The 27399-nt window shown below is 41.8% G+C and overlaps 1 protein-coding gene across 4 annotated transcripts in view; it reads right to left on the bottom strand.

Moving 5' to 3' along the window:
* LOC140202740 (uncharacterized) overlaps nucleotides 1-27399 on the bottom strand; it is a 201366-nt gene that overhangs the window by 89671 nt on the left and 84296 nt on the right. For 3 of the 4 annotated variants that reach the window (XM_072268003.1, XM_072268002.1, XM_072268001.1), the window contains exons 33-45: nucleotides 23936-24034; nucleotides 22125-22250; nucleotides 21369-21494; nucleotides 20958-21143; nucleotides 18667-18885; nucleotides 12532-12651; nucleotides 9479-9673; nucleotides 7929-8027; nucleotides 7088-7213; nucleotides 2527-2652; nucleotides 2110-2235; nucleotides 1816-1938; nucleotides 248-373 (exon numbers count right to left, since the gene is read on the bottom strand). In XM_072268003.1, the coding sequence (XP_072124104.1) occupies nucleotides 248-373; nucleotides 1816-1938; nucleotides 2110-2235; nucleotides 2527-2652; nucleotides 7088-7213; nucleotides 7929-8027; nucleotides 9479-9673; nucleotides 12532-12651; nucleotides 18667-18885; nucleotides 20958-21143; nucleotides 21369-21494; nucleotides 22125-22250; nucleotides 23936-24034 (1797 nt within the window). The remainder of the gene's footprint in view (nucleotides 1-247; nucleotides 374-1815; nucleotides 1939-2109; nucleotides 2236-2526; nucleotides 2653-7087; nucleotides 7214-7928; nucleotides 8028-9478; nucleotides 9674-12531; nucleotides 12652-18666; nucleotides 18886-20957; nucleotides 21144-21368; nucleotides 21495-22124; nucleotides 22251-23935; nucleotides 24035-27399) is intronic. The other variant, XM_072268004.1, reaches the window with a different exon arrangement.

Genomic DNA, 27399 nt, shown 5'->3' on the forward strand with positions numbered 1-27399 from the left:
AGTGAGGTAGAGAGATAGAGAGAATGTGTTTGAGTGTGTGTGTGTGTGTGTGTGTGTGTGTGTGTGTGTCTCAGTGTGTGTGTCTCAGTGTGAGAGAGAGGCAGGAAAGAGGGAGGGAGAGGAGGAGTGGGATGAAGAGAGAGAAGGAGAGAGGGTGAGAGAGAGAAGGAGAGAAGGGAGAGGGGGAGAGAAAAACACAAAAGTATTTGGTTTGTGTTCTTCAAGGATAAAATGTAAAAGGTCAAACCTCTGCATGATGTTCTGCTTCCGGGTCTCAGGGTGTATCCTGGGTGACAGTCACAGTGGTAACTGCCCACTGTGTTCACACAGAGCTGGGAGCAGCCACCATTGTTCCACTGACATTCATCCACATCTGAAAAACAGGGGTGTGTTATGTTCAAATTTACTCTCAGGAAAGTCCAGGCATATACCCTGAAACATTGCCTCATCTTTCAAACCTCAAGAACAAAGATTGTAGGCTCAAGTTTTTGTGTGTTTAAAATTCTACACATTGAACTTCTTTTAACCTTGGAAGGATGTTGGTGAGATCAAATCAAAAGCCATTTCAATTCAACAGCAAGTCCATTCTCTACTGCAATGTAGGTGAACAGACACCCCTTACATTACTCGCTGATCTCAAATCCCACATCTGACTTCTTCATCTGGATTTTTATTTCAATTTTTTAACCTTACACCTGCTTTTATACATCCAGTTCCAGTCCAAAGGGAGAGGGAAGATTGAGAGATAGACTAAAAGAGTGGCAGAACAACATAGAGAAAGAGGGAAATAGAAACCAGAAAGGGAGAGAGAGAGAGAAAGAGAGAGAGACAGAGACAGAGAGAGACAGAGACAGAGAGAGAGAGAGACAGAGAGAGAGAGAGAAAGAGAGAGAGAGAAAGAGAGAGAGAGAAAGAGAGAGAGAGGGAGGGAGAGACAGAGATGCATCAGAAGGAGAGGTTGGAGGACAGAGCTGGGAGAGGGAGAGGGAGGGAGGGAGATAGGAAAGGGAATGGGAGAGAGAGAGCTTCCCAGCCTAAACCACTTGGCAGCACTAGGTCCACAGATCTTCAGGGCATAGCTGTAAATATACATGATTCTTCTTAAATGTAGCATGGAATTCTGCCTTTACCACCATTTAGTTGCAGAGTTCCAGACTACCACCAGACTCTGGATGTAAAAACAATTTTCCACCTCCCTTTTAATATAAAGTGTACTTCTACCAATTATTTTGACTAATTAACACATTATTTTGCATCCTCCTCTAAGGGAAATGGGGCTTTTCTATTTACTCTGTCCAAGCCCTTCATAATTTTATACATCTCAATTGTCTGTCCTTGGCTTCCTCTGTTCAAACGCAAACAACCCAAACTTCAATCTTTCCTCACAGTTATAATTTTCCAGCCCTGGAAACATCCTGGGAAATCTCCTGTCCTCCCTTCAGCATAATCGCACCTTCCATGGTGTGTGCTGACCAGAACTCTCTAACATAATCAAGCTATGGTCTAACTAGAGTTGTACATAGTTTGAACATTACTCACACAGTTTTATACACTATGCCTCAGATAACAAAGGTAAGCATCCTGTCTGACTGTTTAACCATCTTTTTAACTTGTCCTGCTAACTTCAAAGATGTGTGGACATACATTCAAAAGTTCTGTTTCACCACAAAAGTAATTGGACATTTTCTTACCTACTACACATAATGATGCAACATTAGATGCTAGTTTTTACACTTGGGTCACAGGTTGCTGCCCGTATAGAAACCTTCTATGACCGGCATGGAACTGTTGAGATTCACCCAATGTGTCACTTACCTGTACAAGTCTGTCCATCCCCAGTGTAGCCAGTCCCACACACACACTGGAAGGAGCCGGGGCTGTTGGAACAGGAGGCCGAGCTGTGACAGCTGTGGCTCCCACTCTGACACTCATCCACATCTGGAGTTTGGAAGGAAGGAAAGAATTCACTGGAGGCTCCACAGCTGTGACAATGATTTCTACACTTCAAATTCTATCATGGGCCCATGACACTGCACAACCTCAAGTCTTACTTATAAGAATGGTAATATTTAGTTTGGGTTCTCGAAGGACATATGTAAAAAGTCAAACCTGTACATGATGTTCTGTTTCCAGGACTCAGGGTGTATCCTGGGTGACAGTCACAGTGGTAACTGCCCACTGTGTTCACACAGAGCTGGGAGCAGCCGCCATTGTCCTGCAGACATTCATCCACATCTGAAAAGCAGGGGCATGCTTTATGAGGGAAGTGAAGAGAGTGACATAATGACAGATAGTGAGGCAGAGAGGTAGAGAGATAGAGAGAATGTGTTTGACAGTGTGAATGTATGTGTGAGTGTGTGTATGTATATAAGCATAAGAGAGGGGGAGAGAGAGGGAGAGAGAGGGAGAGAGAGGGAGAGAGAGGGAGAGAAGGGGAAACGGGAGAGGAGGAGATGGGGAGCAGGGAGAAATAAAAAGGAAAATATTTGGTTTGGGTTCTTCAAGGATAAATGTAAAAGGTCAGACCTGCGCATGATGTCCTGCTTCCGGGTCTCAGGGTGTACCCTGGGTGACAGTCACAGTGGTAACTGCCCACCGTGTTCACACAGAGCTGGGAGCAGCCGCCATTGTCCTGCAGACATTCGTCCACATCTGGAAAGAAGAAACATATTGATATTCCACTAAAACAATGCACATCTTTCAAACCTCTTGTTTTTAACACTCCGTTTGTTCAACTTATTGAATCCTGGAAGGAAATTGGTGAGATCAAATCAAAATCAAAATCAGCTCAATTCACTGTCTGGTTAGTTTACCATTAGGCAGTTTAGGTGTAAAAAAAACCTTCTACATTGTTCACTGGTCTCAGGAGCCTCCCTTGATCCCATTGTTCCAGTTTGTTCGCTTCACGCCTGCTTTTATACATGCAGTCAAAGAAAGAGTTATGGGTGGAGTGGAAGACAGAGACAGAGTGGGAGACAGTGAGGTAGAGAAATAGTGAGAATGGGAGAGACAGCAAGGCATTGAAAATGATTGTGTGAGAGATATTGTGAGAAATTGTGTGAGGGATATTGTGGGAGATAGAGAGATATACATACAGAAGGATACAGATAGTGTGAGAGAGATAGAAATGGAGAGTGAGACAGAGAGAGAGGGAGGGGGAGGGGGAGGGGGAGGGGGAGGGGGAGGGAGAGGGGGAGGGGGAAGGGGGAGGGAGAGGGGGAGGGAGAGGGGGAGGGAGAGGGAGAGGGAGAGGGAGAGGACACAAACATTCATAATTTAATACAGCACAAATATCTGTCCTAAGCTTCATCTGTTCCAAAGAAAACACGAACTTCAACTTTTCTGGGAACATCCTGGTAAATCCCTCCAGCTGTCCTCTCTCCAGTGTAATCACACATGCATTGTGGGGAATTGTATAAAGTAGTCAAGCACTAGTTTAACAAGTTTTGTAAAAATAACCAATTACCTATTAATAATTAATGAGAGATAGCAGGTATATAGTGCAGGCTGGATGTAGGGGCGGATACATTAGGGGCATTTAAGAAACTCTTAGATAGAAACAAGAATAATAGCAAAATGGAGGGCAATGCATGAGGGAAGGGTTCGATTGATTTTAGAGTAGGTTAAAGGGTTAGCACGGCATTATGGTCTGAAGGACCTGTACTGTGTTATAATGTCTATATTCTATCTTCTACACTGCTGTTGACTCATGCTAGTATTTCTTTTGTCCTATCACTCTGTAGAAACCCAAAATCTACTTTGAAAGAAGGGTGGGATAATGCAATAAGGGGGTATTTCCTTTGGAAAGCTGATGCTGATATCCTGGTATTGCTATGCTGTGAAATTAATTCATAACCAAAGATACAATATTGGCTAGTTTATATCCTTACTTTAGATACCTGTGCCAAACAGAAGCCTTCCCTGAAAGGCACTGACATGGAAGTGGAGGAATTCTCAGCTCATGGCATAGACTTGGTTGTTTTTCATTGCTTTTTAGGTTTATGGGAATAGTTTTGGGGCCAGAGAGGGTAGTTAGGGGTGAGGTTAGGGTTTACGGACAGGGATGTGCAGAAATTTGAGATCAGGCTGAAGTCTAAGCCTCCATTCAAAGGCCAGTGAAGCAGACGTGGAACATCAGTGGTCGATTGTCAGGCCAGCAGACCAGTGAGGATGACGGCTGGTAGCTCCAACCCTGGGTCAGTGAGTTCCGGAAACAGTTTCATGCAGGCAGGAGGAACGAGGGTCTGCGACCCTCTATGTTTGAGGATCGGCAAGACCAGAATTCAAGAGCAAGTGTTTGGGGCTCTTGTCATCAGTGAGTCTAGAGTTCAAGGCCTAGTCTTTGGGGTCCTCATTTGCCATTATTGGCAAACTTGAGGGTCGGTACCGAAGATCGAAGCTGGAAGATCGATCAGACGTCTGGAAGTTGAGGTCCAATGGCTGGAGGCTGGAAGCTAAAGTTGGCCTGTCCTGTATTGTGTATTTAATATTTCAGAAACATTTGAGTAATTTTGTATATATATTGGTTGATTAAGCATTCTTGTTCATTTAAATAATTCATACAGGTCATATGTATAAATACGTGAACTGGTTACGTCAGCATGCTACCATGTAATATATGTGCACCTTGCTTAAAGTACACACAAAGTTAGACCAGTATTCCTGGACTCCTGTGTCTTCCTTTGAACTAGCTTATTGTTCTGAAGATATAAAACATAACATTGGCGACGAGGTATTTTAAAACCAACCTGTTAGCTATTGATCTGTTGAAGCACAGCGAGACGTCGAGCTAAAAAAAAACGCAGCCCAGCAGGTACAAAGACGGTCAAGTTTTGAACAAAAAGCAGCACAGCACAGGTTCTTGGGAAGGGAAGACATGATCTATTTTTTTAAAAAAGGCAGCAAAAAGAAGATTTCATAGTTTCATAAACAATGAATACTGGGTGATAATAATCATAAAAATCAGAACTGGCTGGCTACATCAGAGAGATTGACATTTTTGATTGCTCACCAGGTAACTAGCTCATGTATACTGAGCTAATTCAACAGTATTTTGAAGCAATCAATGAGATAGCCAATGAGAATTGAGTGCCAATTTTGCTAAGTGCATTGGGTTTAAAGACACACTAAGTTTGCTTCAAAATTTGACTGTTCCCACCAAACCAGCTTTGCTGATATTGTCAAAGTAATGCAGGAACATTTAGAACCAAAGTCATTGTAGATTGCAGAATGCTTCGAAAAGAAAGGGAGTCCATTTCAGCGTATGTGGCTGAATTGAAGAGATTGTCTTCATTTGGTAATGGGTTCAATGATGCTAAGATCATTTAGTTTGTAGAATCTTAAAATGACGCATTCAAAATTGGCTCTTAACTGAAGCACACTTATATTGAAAAGAGCATTTGAAATTGCTGTTTCAATGGAAACTGCAGACAGAGTTGCAGTCAGGAATGAAATTGAGTGTGAATAAAATTGCAGCATCTACACAGAAACCAGCCTGGCCAAACAAATTGTCTTAATGTTCTGGCAGGGTCTCACACACAAAACAAATGTAGATTTAAAGGCAAAACTTGCAGAAAATGCAACAAAATAGGACACATACAAAGGGTATGTCATGCATACAAAAATAAATGAACTGCAAAGGGAAAAGAAAAAGATAAAAAGTCAAGTTGCAGTTTCAAAAAGTGTTGCATGTTGTTGATGAAAAATCTGATAATGAAGAGAGTGACAGAGGACTGGGTAGCCTTAAGATTTACAGTGTGAAAATTAACAATAGACAAGCAATATGGCTTATGCCAGAAGTGAACAGCAAATTAATTAAAATGGAATTGGACACTGGTTCAGTTATTTTAGTCATTTCAAATGAGAGAGAAAAAGCTGCTTGTGAAAGTAGATGCAAAGACCAATGCCCAGCTGGATGCATGGAAGGCCAAAAGGAAAGTAGTCAATGGAGATACAAAAACACAGGATTCATCAGATGATGTTCTGGATGAGAAAACCATAAGATCAGATTGTAAGGATTAAGAAGAGAATACCCATTGAACCTTCCCAAGATCAAAATGCACAATGGAGAAGAAGAAAAAGGAAGAAGAAGAAAGGTGGCCATCACTGTCAGAACCACTTCTTGCAGTCTCTGAGTCGACTCCTACAATCAACACCAGAGGAACCCCAAGAACTTGTGATAGTTTCACAACCACGTCTCACCTGCCAAGCAGAATGATCACACAAGAGTAAGAAATCCTTCACTGCAATTAAATCTTTAGCCCCAGATGGGACAATTTAAGATTTACTATGCTGTGGATGTCTGTATATAGTAGTTGTATAATATAATATACTGTATATATAATTGAAATGCATTCTTAGTGGAGTTGGACTTTATAGCTAAGCAGGGAGGAGTGCTGTGTATTTAATATTTCAGAAATATTAGATTAATCTTGTATATATATTGGGTGATTAAGCATTCTTGTCTGGTTGAATCATTAATTACTGATTATATTATGAATACACGGATTGCATATGTCATCACGCTACTATGTGAAACTTGCGAACCTCGCCTAAAGAAAACATGAAGTTAGACCCACATTCCCAGACTCCTGTGACTTCTTTGAATTGGTTTAATGTTTTGGAGATACAGCATATAAGAGTCCTGAGGTTGGAAGACTGTGTATGCGGGTAAGTGGGTGGCTGGGAGGTTGGAACTAGGCTTGTTTTGGTGGTGGTGTTTTGTTGCTGTTTCGTTCTGCAAAGCATTGTGGACGTGCAGTATCGGTGCATGAATTTGTGGTGACACTTGCGAGCTACCCAGCACATACTTAGGTGCATTGTTCGTTAACATAAATGACGCATTTCACTGTGTGCTTCGATGCATGTGTGATTAAAAAAATCTAAATCGTGAAACTTGAATCTCAGTGCAGACGTTCCATATCTGGAGCTGTATGAAGGTTCAAGTTTCCACTGCTGCTTGTCCAGATATCTAAATCACAATACATTCAATCATGGGTCAAAGGTGTTGTACTAACACAAATCTTGTTTTTAAAAAAGGAAAATATTTGGTTTGGGTTCTTCAAAGATAAAATGTAGAAGGTCAAACCTGTGCACATTGTTCTGCTTCCGGGTCTCAGGGTGTATCCTGGGTGACAGTCACAGTGGTGACTGCCCACCGTGTTCACACAGAGCTGGGAGCAGCCGCCATTGTCCTGCAGACATTCATCCACATCTGAAAAACAGGAGCACGTTGGAGTCCATTTTAATTTTCATTGATATTCCACTAAAACAATGTCACATCTTTCAAACCTCATGTTTTTAGAACCCTATCTGTTCAATTTATTTAACACTGGTACGAAGCTTGTGAGATCAAATCAGAATCAAATTTAATAGCTGGTTAGCTTGCCACTAGGCAGCTTAAGTGAAAAAATACCCTCTACATTTGTCTCAGATGCCTCCCTTGATCCCACTGTTCCTGTCTGTTGGCTTCACACCTGTTTTTATACATGTAGTCAAAGACAGAGTTATGCGGAAGTGAAAGACAGAGAGAATGGGAGATAATGAAGTAGAGAGATAGAGAGAATGTGAGAGATAGCCAGACATAGAAAGTGTGATAGACATAGTTAGGAAAAATAGGGGAGGGGGATGGAGAGGGAAGTCTCACTATCTACCTTGGCATGGCCCTTGCATTTTATTTATTGACCATGACTGCACTTTCTCTGTAACTGTAACACTACAAACATTGTTATAAAAAGCACTATATCCTGCATTGTGTTTCTATTTCCCTGGTATTGTACTACCCCACTGTACCTATGTATGGAGTGATCTGACTGCAAACAAAATATTTTTACTGGATCTCAGTAAATGTGATAATAATACAATAATTACCAATTGAATCTATACATTGCGCAGAGAATCTCAAAATGAGAGAGAACTGAGAGGCTCACCGGAGTGGATGTTGAAGGTGAAAGGTCGGGAGGTCACCAGGCCATCGGAGGAGGTGTTTACCTGGATGGTAGTTGTACACATGGACAGGGAGCCCAGACCTGAGATTCAATTAACAAAGTAGGTCAGAAAATACATGCAAAACAATTTCCACGAAAACTTCTGAATTCAGCAAGTAAATTCTGGCGGTACATCGTAATGAACCACAAATTCAACATTCCATCAGCAAAAGCACAAACTGCTGGAGGCACTCTATGGATTAGGCAGCATCCAGGAGGGAAATGAACTGTCTATGTTGTGGGTTGAGACCCTCTAATGCTCAGTGTGCCTCTGAGGCATGTAACCAGCCACTGAGAATGAGAGTCACTCCTTTATCCTACTTTATTTGTAATAAAATTCTATCTCAAACTACAAACCAGGCCACGGTCATCCTTGAAATTCAAGCCCTTCACTGCTTCCAGCCATGTATTCACTTTTCTCTCATTCACAACACACACCCCCACAATCACCTTCCCCAGCCCTTCTCTCACACATCACCCTCCAGTTCCCTTGCCCTGATCAACTTCACTATTTCCTGACTCCATTCTCCTACACCTCCACCTTCTTTCTCATCTCACTCATTCACCAGTGAACTACTACATCACTCAATTATGTCAAACCTCCTCCCATCCAGCTTGACTTCCCTTAGCCCTCATCTCAATAAAAGCACACCATCCTCACCATCCTGACGAAGGGTCTCGGCCTGAAACGTCCACTCTACCTCTTCCTAGAGATGCTGCCTGGCCTGCTGCGTTCACCAGCAACTTTGATGTGTGTTGTCCATCCTCACCTTCTCTACTTCACCCAACCATATAATTCTACCCTACAGCACCAACCCCCATTTAGCCCACTCTAGCTCTACACCACATCACATCAACCTGACACTATCTCCATTTTGACTAATCCATTCCCTCTCCACAACCACGCAAAACTCACATTCCTACACCACCACTGCTTCCCCTGCACAACCACACTCCTATAGCAGTTCACTGAACCACCAACCCTTCATACCACCGATATTCTTCCTTACTCAACAGACTTCTATAGGCTCACACTCCTTCTGTTTGTGCTACCCATCTCTACCCCTACATTCCAACCCACAACTCCAACCCTGAGTTTCAACCACTATGTTCATACCAGCATACCACACGAAATTCCCCTGTTCCTAAACACCACAGCACACACCACCAAACCAAAACACCAATCTCCACTGCAGCTTGTTACATGTTGGCAGTAATCTGGAAAGAGTATCTAACTTGGCAAGTTCATCAGCTGAACACTCCATTTGTCAATACTGACTAAGTACATCCAGGAAGGGACCACATCACAAACAATTCCATAAAGTACAATTTCTGGCAGATAAAGGAAACTCACAGAAGAAAAGGAAGCTCCTTTACTGAACATGATTTCTGCAAGTTTGTCCAGGCTTGTTTACTGTAGCAGATTTATGGAAGCAAAGCCTCATTGAGGCAAGCAATGGCTATGGGATGAAACTGGATCTCGGACACCTTACCTGTTAAAACTAAAGTGGTTGTGTCTGCAGGGTGGGAGCTCTGAATCTGCTGGACCCCACCTACGTGGTTTGTGCAGTTGGCGTTGATTCGATAGTTGAAGATCACAATTCCTGGAAGTGGATTGACTACCCATGTCAGTGTGATGTTGGGTCCTGTGACATTGGCAGTTACAGTCTGCACCATGTTCCTAATATCTGGACAGCAAGGCAGAAGGAGAGATAAACAGGTGAGTAGATGGTTTATCTGCTATGAAACTTTATTGACCTTCCAAAAAATTGTCCAGGGCACCAAGTGTCAGTTTTTGCTTGATGGCAACGTCTCTCATTGATACAGAAGGTTACAGGTTCCAATCTGACTCCAGGCAGACCTGGTCTGATAAAAGGTAAGTTAAAACACCCATCAATGTGTAAAATTGCCTATCTGTGCCCTGTTCACCAAAAGTCGGACCAACCCAATCAGGCTAATTACTTCTCCAATTCCATCACACTCCAGACCTGTGCCTTCTAGCTGGTGGAAGGGATTTGAGTCTGAGGATGTCCTACATCTGAACTACACTTACAACCATGGTATCCATGTTACCAGTCCAACCAAATTTCTGGTCGGTGGTGACCCGAGGTATTGATTGTGGGAGACTCAACAATGGTAAATATCACTGAATGTGAAAGGTGTATAATTAGATCTTATCTTGGTCGAGATTGCCATTGTCTGGTACTATTTGGGCAAATGTTACCAGCAATATATCAATCCATACCTATATGTTGTCCTAATCTTGCTGCATGCAGGCATAGTGGCATAGTCTGGTTGGTTGCTAAGAAGTTGTGAATAGCATTGAATATTGTGCAGTGGTGTCCACATCTCACTGACTTTATGATAGATGGAAGGTCATTGAGGAAGTAGCTGAGTATAGCTGGGAAGGACAATGTCCAGAGCTCCTTATGCCTCACCTGGCTGATTATTGAGAGTGACCTAAGCCAATTACCTTTAGCTGCTTCTTCAATGACCTTCCAACTCTCACAAGGTCAGATGTGGGGATAATTACACAACATTTAACTCTATTCACAGCTCCTCAGCAAAGAACCAAATTACACCCACATGCAGAAAAGTGTTGGAATGTGTAACCTTCCCACTGATGTCCAGATGTTTGAGGGAACTGCATAAATCAACTCTGTGGTTCTTCAAATAGATTCATGGGTGATAACGTCCATCTGAAAGCACGGATGAAGGTTTGGTTTAACATCCTCTTGTAAATGATCATATTTCTATCACTGCAGTTTTCCCTCAGATCAGTACTGTAGAATTAAATGCTAGTATGTAGGAGACCTGGAATTTAATAAAAAAGTAGACTAATTGTTATTGATGGATACATGAGATTAATATATTTGAGACTGAGGTAGAAAAATCAAAATAAAAACTGTGTTTTGCTTCAGGTTCTCACTTTCGAGTTGCAAATGTCTTCAACCAGACAGCGGTAAATGATTGGACACAAAGCATTTTGTAAAAATATTCAAACAGATATCGACAGGAACGATTTTTATTGTAGAATGTGGCACTGAGGTGAAAGATTGGCTAAAATCATAATAAATGCTAGACTAGGCATAAGGGGTGGAATGGCCTATTGCTGCTTCTGTTTCTGGTGTGAAAGGAGGAAGTGCACTGATAGAATGTATAAAGATCACGATTAATATATCATTACATGTTACTAATGAATAAGGGAACAGCAAGTGCAGGCGACTTGTTTGGAATAAATAAGGCACGTTTGATAAAGAACAGAGGCAGCTGATGATAAAGTCAAGAGATAGCTAAACAAAGTGAAGTAAAGTGTGTTCAAAGATTCATTTATCATCAAAGTATACAACTCTGAAATTCTTCAATTCTCTGGGTCACCATGAAATGAGGAAAGGAAAGAAAGGCAGGACGGTCATCAACTCCAAATCCCCCCTCCCCACAAAAACAAAATGAACAAAAATGGAGTAAGTACACCAACCTCCCAAATCCCTCTACCACACAAAAACTGAGCAAAATGTATCAGGCACACCAACCCCCAAATCCCTCCCCCTGCACAAAAAAAACGAACAAAATGGATCAGACTCATTGACTCCCAGATCCCTCCTCCCGCACAAAAACCAAACAAAACGGATTGGGCACATCAACCCCCAAATCCCTCCTCCTGCACAAAAAAACAGAAAGCAGATCAGGCACATCATCCTCACAAACCCCCTTCCCGCAGAAAAAAATCCCCGAACAAAACGGATCAGGCACATCAGTGAGAGAGTTTCAATTTTCACCTTTAAATAAATAAACTGAAGGGACGGATGACAAATACTGTATAACACAGTCTGATTGATCTATTCAAGTGGCTTCTGTTTACTTAAATAGGCATTGAACAGCCTTCGACCCTGACATTGAGCACTGTCTGTTTGCACATTTGTTATGTGGCAGTACGACCTTACCTCTGGGTTCTCCATTGTCCTACAATGCCCCTGAATAAGTTGATCACTGGAAGTCATTTATTTATTTTATTTACTGAGATACTACACTGAATAGATCCTTCTGGCCATTTGAGCCATGCTGCCCAGCAATCCTTGATTTAATCCTAGCCTCATCAGAAGACAATTTACAATGGCCAATTAACCTACCAACCAGCATGTCTTTGGACTGTGGGAGGAAGCCAGAGTACCTGGAGGAGACCGACATAGTCATGGGAAGAATATACAGACACCTTACAGGAAGCGTTGGGAACTAAACCGGGACCTCCAGTACTGTAAAACGTTGCGCTAACTATTATGCTACTGTGACACCCTTATTCTTCATGTATGCGGAAGGCAGGTTGTGTTGGGCTGAAGTGCCTCTTTCTGCCCTGTACAACGTGGTGTCTAAAGGCATAGGAAGGATTAGGACCCAAATGAATTTCTGAGTTCACAGCTGAGATAGTCAGCCAAGCAGAACCTTGATATTAACAGTACAATTTCCAACTTCCTGCTGCTGTCCATCCATATCCGCTGTTCCAGTCAGAAAATGGTGTCTGTGATCTGTGTGTACGGTGCAGACTTACCATAACATCCGGTCTCTGATTCACTCCAGCCTGGCACGCAGATACACACTGGATATCCCGACCTATCTGAGCCACACGTCGTAGTTACGTCACAATCCAGTTTCCGGCAGGGAGACCACTCTGCAAAGGTCAAGAATAACACAGTGATATCAGTAAAGGAATGGATGGGATGTTCATTCTATTTTGGTTAAGAGTGCCAGTTACAGACATACTGATCAATGTATGGGTCTGTGCCATCTAATAGACTTCAGGGGATTGTATAAATGGACAACATTGTTTCAATCACCCCTTATCCTTCATTCTTCCATTGACTTCAGTGAAACTGTAAGTGCACAGGAGGGTAATAAGTAACTGCATAGTGATTAGACAATCATTCAAAATGAGCAAAGTCAAAAGAGCTTACAAGGATTTCATCAGGAGAACCATCTCACAGCTGTTCCACAATTGAGAACCACTGTTACAAATGGCTCGATCTCATGGAAACACAATTAAACATGTCTCTCCTCCTTCATAAACACCATACCTCATTGGCAATACTGAGCTTTCCCATATGCTCTAATGGTTACACAGAACATCTACATCAGGAATGATTCCTATTTTACAAAAGTAGGAGTCTGTAAGCCAATGAGAGAATTGAGAATCCACATTTAATTAGACTTGCAATGCAGTTGCTTCCAATTGGATACGCACTTATAGAAATTTCACACCTCGTAGACCTAGACTGAAGGTAGTTTGCTTTCTGGGCAATGAAGAAGGGATTTAAGAGGCAGTGACTGCCATCGCAGTATTCCTTTAATATAGAACATCAAAACTTGCACTGAAACTACTGAGCTGTTGGACTGGGAGTGTGGTGGCTGTGAAATCTGTCCTGTTTATCTTCTTCCAGAAGAACAAGCAATCTATTCAACACTCACACATGCACATAAATTACGTATTTTGGAAGCATTGTTTATACTGTGTATGCTAATTCGGTGATTATTAATAATAATTGTAATTTAAAGATCATTCTGTTTATTGTTCCCTTGTGTATACTTAAAAAATGTGTTGATAATAAACACAAATTACTTTATCCTCACATCTGGGAAGCAATTTCCTTCACCACTCAGCATTTGAGAATCTGGTTCTCTTCCTCCCTCAACATTTTGTCTTTTAAGTGATTTACCAAATCCCACCAACTTGTTAGTTGACACCAGACCTTCCACTTCTGATCCCTCATGGGGACTGTTGTGTGTTCCTTCATCTTACCCTTTCTGAAGTCCTTGGTCTTACAGCTGATGGCGGGGGAGCAGAGTGGCCTCGGCTGTTGCGTGGACCAAGCACTCAAGCTGTGGCTTCCCCTGTTGCAGCCGTCCGGGGTGGAGACACCATAGGCAGTGTAGGAGAAAACAGAGGTGTGGCAGGTGCGCTGGTGTCCATGCTGGGTTGGGGGCTAGTCCCTCCTCTCGGTGCTACTCTTGAGTGTTTAATCGTGGAAGGCAAGCTGGATTGCGTCTCCCTGTAGCTGCACTAGTGCATGACGAGGACAGCTGCATGCTTGCTCTTACAGAAGTGTGGCTCCAGGACAACATCCCATGAACCATCAAACTACAGGCCATGACACTCAGGGACTTGTGTTATATTATTTCTTTTTCTGACTGAATGTTTTTCTGTTATCAAAATTTTATGTGCTAGATGTGCCTTGTGCTGTATGTGTGCACCTTGGCCCTGGTGAGGAACCAGAAGGTTCAGAACCTGGGCCTCTGTATTTCTCTCTGCAAATGGATCTTAGACTTCCTCAGTGGAAGACCACAGTCTGTGAGGATAAGAACTAGCACCTTCACCTCATTGATAATCAGCACTGCTTCTCCCTCCTGCCATCTGGCAAAAGGCACCGAAGCATTCGGGCCCACGATCAGACTATATAACAGTTTCTTCCCCCAAGCCATCAGACTCCTCAATACCCAGAGCCTGGCTTGACACCAACCTACTATACCCTCTACTGTGCCTATTGTCTTGTTTATTATTTATTGTAATGCCTGCACTGTTCTTTCTTTTTCAATCTTTTTATTAATTTCAAATATAGAAACAAAACATAGCAATAATACAGATAATATGAGATGTATTGTTACCTTTAAAAAAAGAGTAATTGCAAAACCAAATGGTGGAAATTACCAAAACTCCCATAGATGTAGAACTGATCACGGATAATATAAAGCAAAAAAAAAGAAAAAAGACAAAAAAAGAGAAAAAAAAACCCATCCCAAAAGAAAAAGAAACTAAACTAAACTAAAAGACTTGGGCAAAACTAACAACTTAAAAATGGAAAAGAAGAAAACCTCAGCATCGACGATTCCATTCCCCTCCAACAACAGTACAGGGAAATAAAACAAGTTTGGAAATGATCAAATTACATCAAATGAAAATGCTGAATAAATGGCCTCCAAATTTTTTCAAACTTAATAGAAGGGTCATAAACTGCACTTCTAATTTTCTCCAAATTCAGACACACCATAGTTTGTGAAAACCAATGAAATACTGTAGGAGGGTTGATCTCTTTCCAATTCAACAAAATGGACCTTCTAGCTATTAAAGTAAGAAATGCAATCATCCTTCGTGATGAAGAGGTTAAATTATTTGAGTCTATCATTGGTAGTCCAAAGATAGCAGTAATTGGATGAGGTTGTAAGTCTATATTTAGGACTGTTGAAATAATATCAAAAATATCTTTCCAATATTTCTCCAACAAGGGACATGACCAAAACATGTGAGTTAGAGAAGCAATCTCAGACTGGCATCTGTCACATATTGGATTAATATAAGAGTAATAACGAGATAGTTTATCTTTGGACATATGAGCCCTGTGAACTACTTTAAACTGTATCAACCTATGCTTAGCACATGCAGAGCATGAATTCACCAACTGAAGAATTTTTTCCCATTTTTCAGTCGGTATATTAATCTCAAGTTCTCTTTCCCAGTCAGCTTTAAATTTATTAGAGGCATCAGGACATAAATTCATAATTATATTATATACAATTGCAATTACACCTTTCTGAGAAAGATTTAAGTCTAAGATTTTTTCCAAAGTGTCCATTGGATATGGGTGTGGAAAATTAGGAGAGACAGTAATTAAAAAGTTTCTAATCTGTAAATATCTAAAAAAGTGAGATCTGGGTAAGTTATATTTATTAGAGAGTTGATCAAAAGACATAAAACAGTTATCCAAGAATAAATCGCGAAAAGATATTATACCTTTGGTTTTCCAATCAAAGTAAGCTTGATCCATCATGGAAGGTTGAAAAAGAAAATTTGATATAATGGGACTTGCTAGAATGAATTGATTAAACCCAAAAAATCTTCGGAATTGAAACCATATATGTAAAGTATGTTTAACTATTGGGTTATTCATTTGTTTATATGATTTAAAAGAAGTAAAAGGAAGTAAAGTTCCTAAAACCGAACCCAAGGAAAACCCTTGTAATGAATTAGATTCAAGATTTACCCAATGAGGGTTTAAAGATGCGTCCAAATCTTGTAGCCAAAATTTTAAATATCGAATATTAATTGCCCAATAATAGAATCTAAAATTTGGGAGGGCAAGTCCCCCCTCCTTCTTGGATTTCTGTAAATATCTTTTACCTAACCTAGGATTTTTATTCTGCCAAATATATGAGGAAATTTTTGAATCTACGTTATCAAAAAAAGATTTTGGGATAAAAATTGGAACCGATTGAAATATATTCAAAAGTTTAGGCAAAATGATCATCTTAATAGCATTAATCCGACCAATCAAAGACAAAGAGATTGGGGACCATTTGGTAAATAAAAGTTTAATCTGATCAATTAAAGGTAAAAAATTAGCTTTAAATAAATCTTTATATTTTTTGGTAATTGTTATCCCTAAGTATATAAATGAATCAGTAACCAATTTAAATGGTAAACGTCCATAAATAGGTACATGCTTATTTAAAGGGAATAATTCACTCTTACTAAGATTCAATTTGTAACCAGAAAAGTTACTAAATTGAGCTAACAGATCTAAGATAGCAGGAATTGACTTCTCCGGGTTAGAGATATATAACAACAAATCATCTGCATATAATGATAGTTTATGTATTTCATTTCCACGGGTAATACCAACAATATTTGGCGAGTCACGGATAGCAATTGCTAAAGGTTCAAGAGCAATATTAAATAGTAAAGGACTAAGAGGGCAACCTTGCCTAGTACCGCGAAAAAGACGAAAAAAAGGAGATCTATAATTATTTGTACAGACCGAGGCTACCGGGGAGTAATATAACAATTTAATCCGAGATATAAATGTCAAATTAAAATTAAATTTCTCAAGAACATTAAATAAATAAGGCCATTCAACTCTGTCAAAGGCTTTCTCAGCATCTAATGAGATAATACATTCTGGGGTAGTAAGTGAGGGGGTATAAACAATATTCATTAACCATGCCTGCACTGTTTTGTGAACTTTATGCAGTCCTGGGTAGATCTGTAGTCTTGTGTAGTTTTTGTGTTGTTTTACATAGTTCAGTGTAGTTTTTGTATTGTTTCATGTGGCACCATGGTCCTGAAAAACATTGTCTCGTTTTTACTGTGTCCTGCACCAGCAGTTATGGTTGAAATGACAATTAAAAGTGACTTGACTTGACTTAAGGATGTGTGCTGAGCCCACTGCTCTACCCTCTCTACACCCATGACTGTGTGGTTAGGTTCAGCTCAAATGCCACCGATAAATTTGCTAATGATACAACTATTGTTGGCAGAAGTTCAGATGGTGATGAGAGGGCGTACAGGAGCGAGTTGTTGAGTGGTGTCACAGCAACAATCTGCACTCAACGCAAGTAAGACCAAGGACTTCAGAAAGGGTAAGATGAAGGAGCACACAACAGTCCTCATGAGGGATCAGAAGTGGAAAGAGTGAAAAGAGTGAGCAATTTCAAGTTCCTGGGTGACAACATCTCTAAGGATCTATCCTGGGCCCAACATTTTCATGCAGTTACAAGGAAAGCATGACAGCGGCTATATTTCATTAGGTGTTTGAGAAATGTGGCATGTCACCAAAAGCTCTCACAAATTTTTACAGCTGTACCATGGAGAACATTCTATCTGGCTGCATCTGTTATAGGTGGGACACTGCACTGGGTTGGAATAAGCTGCAGAAAGTTGTAAACTCATTCAGCTCTATCAAGGGCACAAGCCTCCCCAGCATCCAGGACATCTTCAAGGAGCGATGCTCAAAAAGGCGACATCCATCATTAAGAACTCCCATCACCCAAGACATGCCTTGTTCTCGTCAGGGAGAAGACACAGGAGCCCGAAGGCACACACTCAATGATTCAGTAGCAGCTTCTTCCCCCTGCCATCCGGTTTCTGATAGGACACCTAACCCATGCACACTACTTCAATTCACAGCTTATATTATCATGTATTGCAATATACTGCTACTGCATAGCATCAAAGTTCACTCCCTCTGTCAGTGATATTAAACCTGATGCTGATCCTGAGCTAAAGAAAGAAATGATGATTGTTTGATTCTCAGAGATAATTTAGAGTAGGGATTCCCATGGATGAGACAGTAAACATAGATCATTTATTTTATATTAATGACACAGATGAATATCGCACAAATTTAGATGTGAAGGTCACCTAAGATTTGATGAATAATGAAGAGCACAATGATGGACTTCAGGAAGGCTTAGAGCTGAAATGGATAAACACAAGGGACAGGAATGAATTCCGAGAGCTGTGAACTGATGTAGTTTATGGAAGGAAAAAAATTAAATAGTAATACTTTATAGAGAAAGCAGGTACAGATTCCTCAGTATCTGCATGGAGAGATCTTTAAAGGTGGGTAAGCAATTCAATAATCTAAAAAAGAATTTGCTAGAGACTACATTGACATTGAAATAAGTACAAAAACCAGGATATCAATTTAAAATTTTGTAAACCTCTGGTTATTATATCCAGTTCTGGATATCAAATTTGAAGAAGGTCATATCTTTGGAAATACTGCAGAAAAGACTTACTGGAGCAGTACTGGGAGTGAAGGATTTTGTTTAACCTGGAGAAGCTGTGATTCATAATCGTGAAGTTTTGATGATAATGTGATAAGAAGAAGCGAGAAAAAACTGAGGCAGAACTCACCCATTTCATAATAAATGTTGAACTTTGTGCTTGGTGTGTGTGGACCAGAATGGAAATGGACCCATATGTTAGTGCAGTTGGAGACACGAAATGTGCCAATGTCTAAGTCTTCCTGAGTCAAAGTGAATCGCACGTCTTGATCCGGATTCAGTCCACAGCCAAAGGAGATGTGATCTTCCTGGGATGTCACAGTCAGCAAGTCCACCCTGAATCGGATTCCTGAAGGTAAAACATGGGCCCTAGTTGGTTACAGCACTGTTTCTCAACAGCTGACACACGGTTTCAGACATGCTCAGTACTATAATATCCCTTTAATTTGTAAGGTTGCACCTGTCTCATATTGTGCATTCTACCCTCTGAATAAAAATGATCTGGATTCAAGTTATCCTTCGGAGTCTTGAGAATATTTCCCAGCCTGGAACATCATGCAGTACCGATCAGGTGCTGAATTGTCAATAAATTGGTGGGGCACTGGAAGATGCTAGGTGCTCTTCCCCTCTTCCCTCAAGAATATTGAATCAAGTCCTACCTTATCTCTCAGATATTTTCAACTAAGAGCTGAGGAGATCTCCCAGAGCCTTCAGCTGTAATTATCTCCCAGCAATCACACTGGCCACTATCACAGTACTGTTTGTGGTTTCTGCCTGTGTGTAACTGGGGTGTCTTGTTTCCTAAATTACAACTGCAACAACTCCCTGAATTGTGCAGTCATAGAGCACCACAGCACAGGGACAGACCTATTGGTCTATCTATACTGTTATTTGCTTGGTCTTATTGACCCACACCAGGACTACATCCTGGTTAATTCACTCTTTCAATCACATTGATTATGTTGTGGATGGAATTATAAAAAATGATGCTACAGTGTAGACAGCATTAACCTCAGCCTATTCCCTCTCTCATCAGACAACTTCTGACAAGTGACCTTCACCTGATCCACCTATCACTTTCAAGCCCTTGCTCCTCCTGTCCCCACACCTATTCATGCTGGCTACCTGTCCTCTCCAATTTTTACCCAGGTGACAGATTTTGACCTGAAATGTTAAAGGTCCATTTCCTCCACAGGTGCACCCTGACCTGCTGAGTTCACCCAGCAGCTTGTCCATAGGCCGTAGGACCATAAGATATAGGTGCAGAATTAGATCATTTGGCCCATCAAGTCTGCTGTGCTATTCTATCATGGCTGATTTATTGTCCCTCAAAACCTCATTTGCCTGCCTTCTCATAACCTTTGACACCCTTACTAATCAAGAATCTATCAAACTCTGCTTTAAAAATACCCAGTGACTTGGCCTCCACAGTCATCTATGGTAATGAATTCCACAAATTCACCATCCTCTAACTAAAGAAATTCCTCCTCATCTCTGTTCTAAAGGGATGCCGTTATATTCTGAGGTGGGCCCCTCTGATCATCGGATCTCCCATTATAGGAAATACTCTCTTCACATCCACTTTATCAAGGCCTTTTAATATTGGATAGGCTTCAATAAGATCCCCAGTGAGTACAGACCCAGAGTCATCAAACACTCCTCATACATTAACCCTTTCATCACCCAGATGATTCTCAAGAAAACAATACCGCAACTTCTTGCTAGAATCCTTATTTTTTTCCCTCAGGAATGCACACAAAAGCAAAAAGAGATTTAAAGTTTACAAAATCACATCATAGCATGTTGTCAGTCAGTGAGATGTCTATAATTTCTAACTTTAACCAGTTGGGTCCCTCTGTGAGAGGACACTGAGAGGAGCTGCACTATTTCTTGGATTTGACATGCGTCCATGAAGTCCCCTGTACCTTATTAATGATTCCACAACTGGTAAACCAGCTGGATTAGAGCAAACTCTCATAAACGTGCTGTCCAAGTCTCAATCTTGTTACTGCAAAATTTGCAATATATTTCCTGAATGATCTTTCCTCAGTGATTTAAAGATAAATCCAATAGACATTCCTGTGAGGAGTAATCAAGGTTTGATTTTCTTTTCTCAGAGACTATTATGTTTGCTCGCTCAAATAAGTGAAAGTAGGGAATGGGAGAATGGTTTCCATAGCCTCAACAACTGTGTGTACTACAGCAGCCACATAGTGACTAATTGTGATGACTGACATCACACGACCAAAGGCAATGTTTTGAAGTAGATGGCTGAGTATGGAATATGTGATTAAAACTCAATCCCAATCCCAATATTGATTTTGGAGCTAGCTATTCCTTTCCTACCCAGCATCTGCTCTCTGGTCATTGGATGATGTACCTGTCATGACAGTTGCTTTATCTTTAGAAACAGAGTGTTACCTGTGTACAGGTGAGTGGAGTTAGACACCTGGACCAAGTTGAAGAACCAGTACATGTCCGCACTATTCTGGTAGTAGCTAGGGAAATTATTGGACACGATGAAACCAGATACACAGGGACAGGGATTCCTTGAAAGAGCCTGCAGATCCACAGTTCCCGGGATAATTTCTGGTGGGCAAAAGCAACCTGAAACCAAGGAAAGACAACATGAGTCACTGAACAACCATGAATTCTTTTTGCCCTTTCCTATACCCCACTGTTTTACATTTATTCACACAATGATCATAAACATTTAAATAGAACAGCCTTTCCATCCAAGCATTAGGGAGAAAAGCTGCCCTAATCAATCATCATGAATGACATCTGATATATCACGGGAAAGGAGGCTGAGGTTGTTATTTTGTTACTCACCTTCACAGTGTGTCCCATTCCCTCTGTAATAGGATTTGCACTCACAGTGGTAGGACCCCATCGAGTTCAGACACTGAGCATTGCTGTCACACTGATTCAGCGCAGGATCCGCACACTCGTTGACATCTGAAAAGAGTAGATAAGTAAACAACCGGAGGTGGAGGGAAGGTGGAAGAGAAGTGTAGACCTAGTTATAATTTCTGTCCGTGTGACTAGACTACAGTGTGTCCTGTAGAGTCATTCCAACAGCTCAGATGTGTAATGAGGTCCAATTGTAGAAATTGACAAATGTTATGATAGAATTTTCTGCCTCTTCAGTAGCAATCTCACTTTATCAAAGTCTACACACTTCTGTTAGACTACAACAGAGAGGAAGTTTCTCCTAAACAGCACATCTAGTGCCAGGGGTCACAGTGTCAGGAAATGGGCACAACATTCAGGACTGAGATGAAGTGAAATTTCTTCCGTGAAACGGTGGGATTTTCTGTCAGGTGATGGGATTATATTTAAGAAAGTGGTGGGTAGATTTCGAGACACAAAAGGTATCATGGGGTATGGGGGAGACAGCCGGTTTACGGCGGTGAGGTAGAAGATGACATTGTCCGATGGAACAGGTTCATAGGGCTGAGTAACCAAGACCAGCTCCCATTTTTTTAAATGTATAGATGAGTACATGTCATTGTAGAATCTCAAGTTTTACCTTTAAAAATGGAAGATATTTGGTATGAGTTCAAGGATAAATGTAAAAGGTCGAACCTGTGCATGTTGTTCTGTTTCCGGGTCTCAGGGTGTATCCTGGGTGACAGTCACAGTGGTGACTGCCCACCGTGTTCACACAGAGCTGGGAGCAGCCGCCATTGTCCTGCAGACATTCATCCACATCTGAAAGGCAGGGGCATGTTGGGGTCAATTTTAATTTTCCTTGATATTCCACCAAAACAATGGCACATCTTTCAAACCTCATGTTTTTAACACTCTGCCTGTTCAATTTATTTAACGCTGGTAGTAAGTTGGTGAGAGCAAGTCAAAAGCAAAATCAAATTCAATTCAATGGCTGGTTAGTTTGCCACTAGGCTGATCAGGTGAAAAAAGACCCTCTACATTGCTCACTGGTCTCAGACGCCTCCCTTGATCCCATTGTTCCTGTCTGTTGGCTTCATGTCTGCTTTTATACATGGAGTCAAAGACAGAGTTATGGGGAAACTGAATGATAGAGATAGAATGGGAGGTAATGAAGGAGAGAGATAGAGAGAACGTGAGAGACAGCAAGACGTAGAAAGTGTGAGAGTGTGGGGCATACTGTGAGGGATATAGTTGGAGACAGACAGAGGGGAAGAGAGTGAGAGAGAGATAGTGTGTGAGAATGAGAGAGAGAGAGAGAGAGATAGTGTATTAGAATGAGAGAGAGAGGTAGTGTGTTAGAATGAGAGTGAGAGAGATAGTGTGTTAGAATGAGAGAGAGAGTGAGTGAGTGAGGGAGAGGGGAAGAGAGTGAGGGAGAGGGGAAGAGAGTGGGGGAGAGGGGAAGAGGAGGAGAGGGAGAGAGGGGGAGAGGGGGAGAGGGGGAGAGGGGGAGAGGGGGAGAGGGGGAGAGGGGGAGAGGGGGAGAGGGGGAGAGGGAGAGAGGGAGAGAGGGAGAGAGGGAGAGAGGGAGAGAGGGAGAGAGGGAGAGAGACAGACTATTATTTTGAATGGTGAGGGGATGAGTTTCAGATTCTTGCTCCTATTTTCCTGGGTTTCCTGGGTTTCTTGTGTGAAGTTCACGGCTAATGGAAATTAGTGTTCGATGGTCAGCATGGACTCGGAGAGTTGCAGAACCTCTTTCTGTGCTCTAAGAATGACTCATAATTCGGCTTTTATTCAGCTAATATTCTTCTGGCTGTCATAATGAAAGCTGTCATAAATTCTACAACTCCCTTTTCCAAATGTAAATTGGTTCTTGAGGGAGGTTTCAGGAATCATCTGTCTATTTTTCGATATGAATCTTACAAAATAACTTAGGAAAGTTTTCATCAGCTGCGTACTAATTCACTTTTTTCTATCTTCTGTGCCCAAACCTGTTTTGAGGAAGTTGCAGCTTGAATTTGAGAGAGCACAGCTTTCCAGATGCATCGCAGCTTCTATGACAACTGCTCTGCTGAAAGTAGAGCCCCCTCACCGCTGATATTCTCTCCACGGTCCCTCCCACTGGACAGAAGACACTGAAGCTGAAAACACACACCACCAAACTCAGGGACAGTTTCTATTTCACTGTTATAAGACTCCTGAACGGACCTCTTGCACAATAATGATAAAATCTTGAACTCACAATCTACCTTGTCATGACCCTTGCATTTTATTTAGTGACCATCACTGTACTTTCTCTGTAACTGCAACACTATATTCTGCATTGTGTTTTTATTTCCCTGGTATTGTTCTACCTCACTGTACCTATGTATGGAGAGATCTGACTGCAAACAAAAGATTTTCACTAGATCTCAGTAAATGTGATAATAATAAAATAATCACCAATTGAATCTATACATTGTGCAGAGAATCTCAAAATGAGAGAGAACTGAGAGGCTCACCAGAGTGGATGTTGAAGGTGAAAGGTCGAGAGGTCACCAGGCCATCGGAGGTGGTGTTTACCTGGATGATAGTTGTACACATGGACAGGGAGCCTAGATCTGAGATTCAAGTTAACAAAGCAAGTTGTAAAATACATCGCAAAATAATTTCCATGAAAACCTCTGACCTTCTCTTAAAAATTACCAAGCAGATCACAGGAGTACATCGCAATGAATCACAAACTCAGTACTCCATCAGCAAAAATACAAGCTGCTGGAGTAACTCTGCATTTCAGGCAGCACCTAGGCTGGAAATGAATGGTCAATGTTGCACGTTGGGACCCTCCAACTCTCAGTGTGGTGTCGCTGTGTCAAACATCCATGGATGCTTCCTAACTCACTGAGTTCCTCCAGTGTTTTGTTTCTTGTGATAGATTCCAACATCTGTAGTCTTTTGTGTCTCCATTGAACACACCACCAGCAGTTCTAACCGGAAGCGTTAACACTGTTTCTCTCTCCCCAGATGCTGCCTGACCTTTGTTTTCTGTATGTCTTTCAGACTTCCAGTATCTGCGGCTTTCATATTTTATTTTAATGCCATTTATAGTCTGCGAGCTCCGTCCCACATCACATACTATTTGAATCAACAGTCATCCAAAACAGTCTACCCCTCTATTTGACTTCAGACATTATCCATCATCTCTGAACATATGAAATCCCTTATGTATTTGCCTTCATTTTGAAAAGTGCATCTTAATTTTTAAATTGCTAAGTGGCCTCCCCTCTCCTCGTCCCCGAGGCCTCCTCAACCCTCCAATCTCCTTGGAATTCTGGATTCTTTCTTCTTGTTTATCACAATCACTCTCACATTTCAGCTCTGCTACTTCCTCCATAGACCTTTCGTGTTTCCCTCCTCTTCATTAAATCACCTCTGAAAACCCAGCACCTGAGCAAATTTCACAATGATATAGGTGGTATGAACGGAGGTACAGTAGCTGTTGAGTTTTGCCGCCTTAATAAGGATCTCTGTCAAGAAATCGATGCTCATGCCATCAGGTTGGAGGCTTCTCAGATAGAATATAATGTGTTGTTCCTCCGACCTGAGTGTGGCCTCATCTCAACAGTAAAGGAACCATGGATAGGCATATCGGAATGGGAATGGTAAGTGGAATTAAAATGGGTGGCCATTGAGATATCCCACTTTTATAAGGGGCAATTCCTCCAACCTGAGTTTAGCCTCATTGTAACAGTAGAGTTGGCCATGGATAGACAACAACCTGATGGCATGATCATCAATTTCTCAAACTTCCATCTTTGGCCCCTCCGCCACCCCCATCTCTGTTCCCCATCCCCCTTTCCCTCTCTCACTTTATCTCCTTGCCTGCTTATCGTGTCCCTCTGGTGCTTCTCCCCTCACTTTTCTCTCTTCCATGGCCTTCAGTCCTCTCCTGTCAGACTCCCCCTTCTCCAGTTCTGCATCTCTTTCACCAACCAACTTCCCAGCTCTTTACTTCACCTCCTCGCCCACTGGTTTCACCTATCACCTTGAGTTTCTCCCTCCCTCCCCGACAAAACTTCCATCTTTAATATCTCTATTTTTCCCTTTCAGGGTTCTTTTGAAGACACACGCTCTTTGCAGGAATGGGACCTGCTTTGTGGGGTTTCACAACTGGCCGTTATTTGACATGCCAAAGGCGCGACCTAGGAGCTCAGCTCACCATTGGAGGGCCAAGATCTCGTGGCTCTGGAGACGGAAGGATCAAAGGTTGGTGTCCCAGCAGATCGGTCTGTCATGGGAGTTGGAAGATCTATGGCTGTGTGCCCGGTGACCTGAGATCTTTGGGCACAGAGCTCGGAAAAAGCAACGCAATGGACTTTTAACATCATAAACCAGTGAGCTGCTTGTTATGTCTGGCTGTGTATTGGAGACATTATTAGGGAGAAAGAAGGAAGAGAGCCTGTGGTATGTCAAATACTGGGTGTACGAGTAGTCTTTGGGGTAGTGCAAGTCTGTGTCTTTACCGTTGCTTTGTTGCAAGCTTGAGTGCTCGTTGGCGGGCGCCGATGATTTTTTTTGCCGGTGGGGGAGGGGGGATCGTTGCTTGTTGCTGCTTACGCATGGGAGAGAGGAGAGCTGGGGAGGACTTTGGGGTTCTAACATTTAACTGTCATTCATTATTTGGGGGCACTCCTCTGTTTTTCATGGATGGTTGTGAAGAAAAAACATTTCAGGATGTATATTGTATACATTTCTCTGACATTAAATGTACCTTTGAAACCTTTTAACTCTACTCCTCACCTTTTTTTCTCCAGTCTTGCTGATGGGTCTCAGTGATGCTGCCTGGCCTGCTGAGTTCCTCTCAGAATTTTGTGTGCGTTGCTTGGATTTACAGCATCTGCAGATTTTCTCTTGTTTGTGATTAAATATTCTGTCTCTGGGGCCAGAATTCCCTGCTGTATCCTACTTCATTTCTAATAGGTTTCTGTCTCAAACTCAAAACCAGGCAACACATTTTCCAAATTCAAGTCCATTACTTATTCCAGTCATGGAATTTTCTTTCTCCCACTCACACACACACCCCTCCACACCACAATCACCCTCCCCCAGCCCTTCTCTCACACATCACCCTCCATTTACCTTGTCCTGACCCACTCCACTATTTCCCAAGTCTCCATTGTCCTACACCACATTATTTCCCACAACAGCCCGATCTCCATCATCCACCACTGTACTACTACATCACCCAGTTACGTCCAACCACATCCCACCCAGCTCTACTTCCCTTAACCCCCATCTCAATAAAAGCAACCAGCCCAACTTCCTCTACCTCATCCAACCATATACTGAGCTAATCAGATATAGATAATTACTGGAAACCATATTCTAATGCCCCTGACGGACAACACAAACAAATTGCAAAAGTAGAAGCTAGATGAGAAAATAGTAATGCGACTACTCCGTGTTACCCTATGGTATCACATCGTTGATAGGTCAGGGGAATAAGTGGGGATCTAGGATTGTTCTGAGAACAGGCATAGAGCTTGATATTCTAGATGGCCTCCCGTGTTTTAATTCATAATGGAAACATAAATTGTCTTCCTGCTTGAAATTGTGCATGCATAATTAAAATCAAGCTGGGACCTATCCTACACTTGCCAACAACTTTGCTGAGCAGGCTCGATGGGCCAAATGACCTAATGGCCTAATTCCACTCCTATGTCTTATGATACTATAACTCTACCCTACAGCACCAATTCCCATTTAGCCCACTCTAGCTCTACACTACATCACACCACCCTGACATTATCTCCATTTCAACTACTCCATTCTCTCAGTACAACACTGCACCATCCACATTCCCACAAAACCACTCCTACTGCTTCCCCCACACAACCTCATCTCAATAACTCCTATAACAGTCCACCTAACCACCAACCCTCTAAACCACCTAACATCTCCACAGCCTTCTACAGCCTCACACCCT

Source organism: Mobula birostris, chromosome 9, assembly GCF_030028105.1.
Source record: "Mobula birostris isolate sMobBir1 chromosome 9, sMobBir1.hap1, whole genome shotgun sequence".
NCBI classification, from domain to species: domain Eukaryota; kingdom Metazoa; phylum Chordata; class Chondrichthyes; order Myliobatiformes; family Myliobatidae; genus Mobula; species Mobula birostris.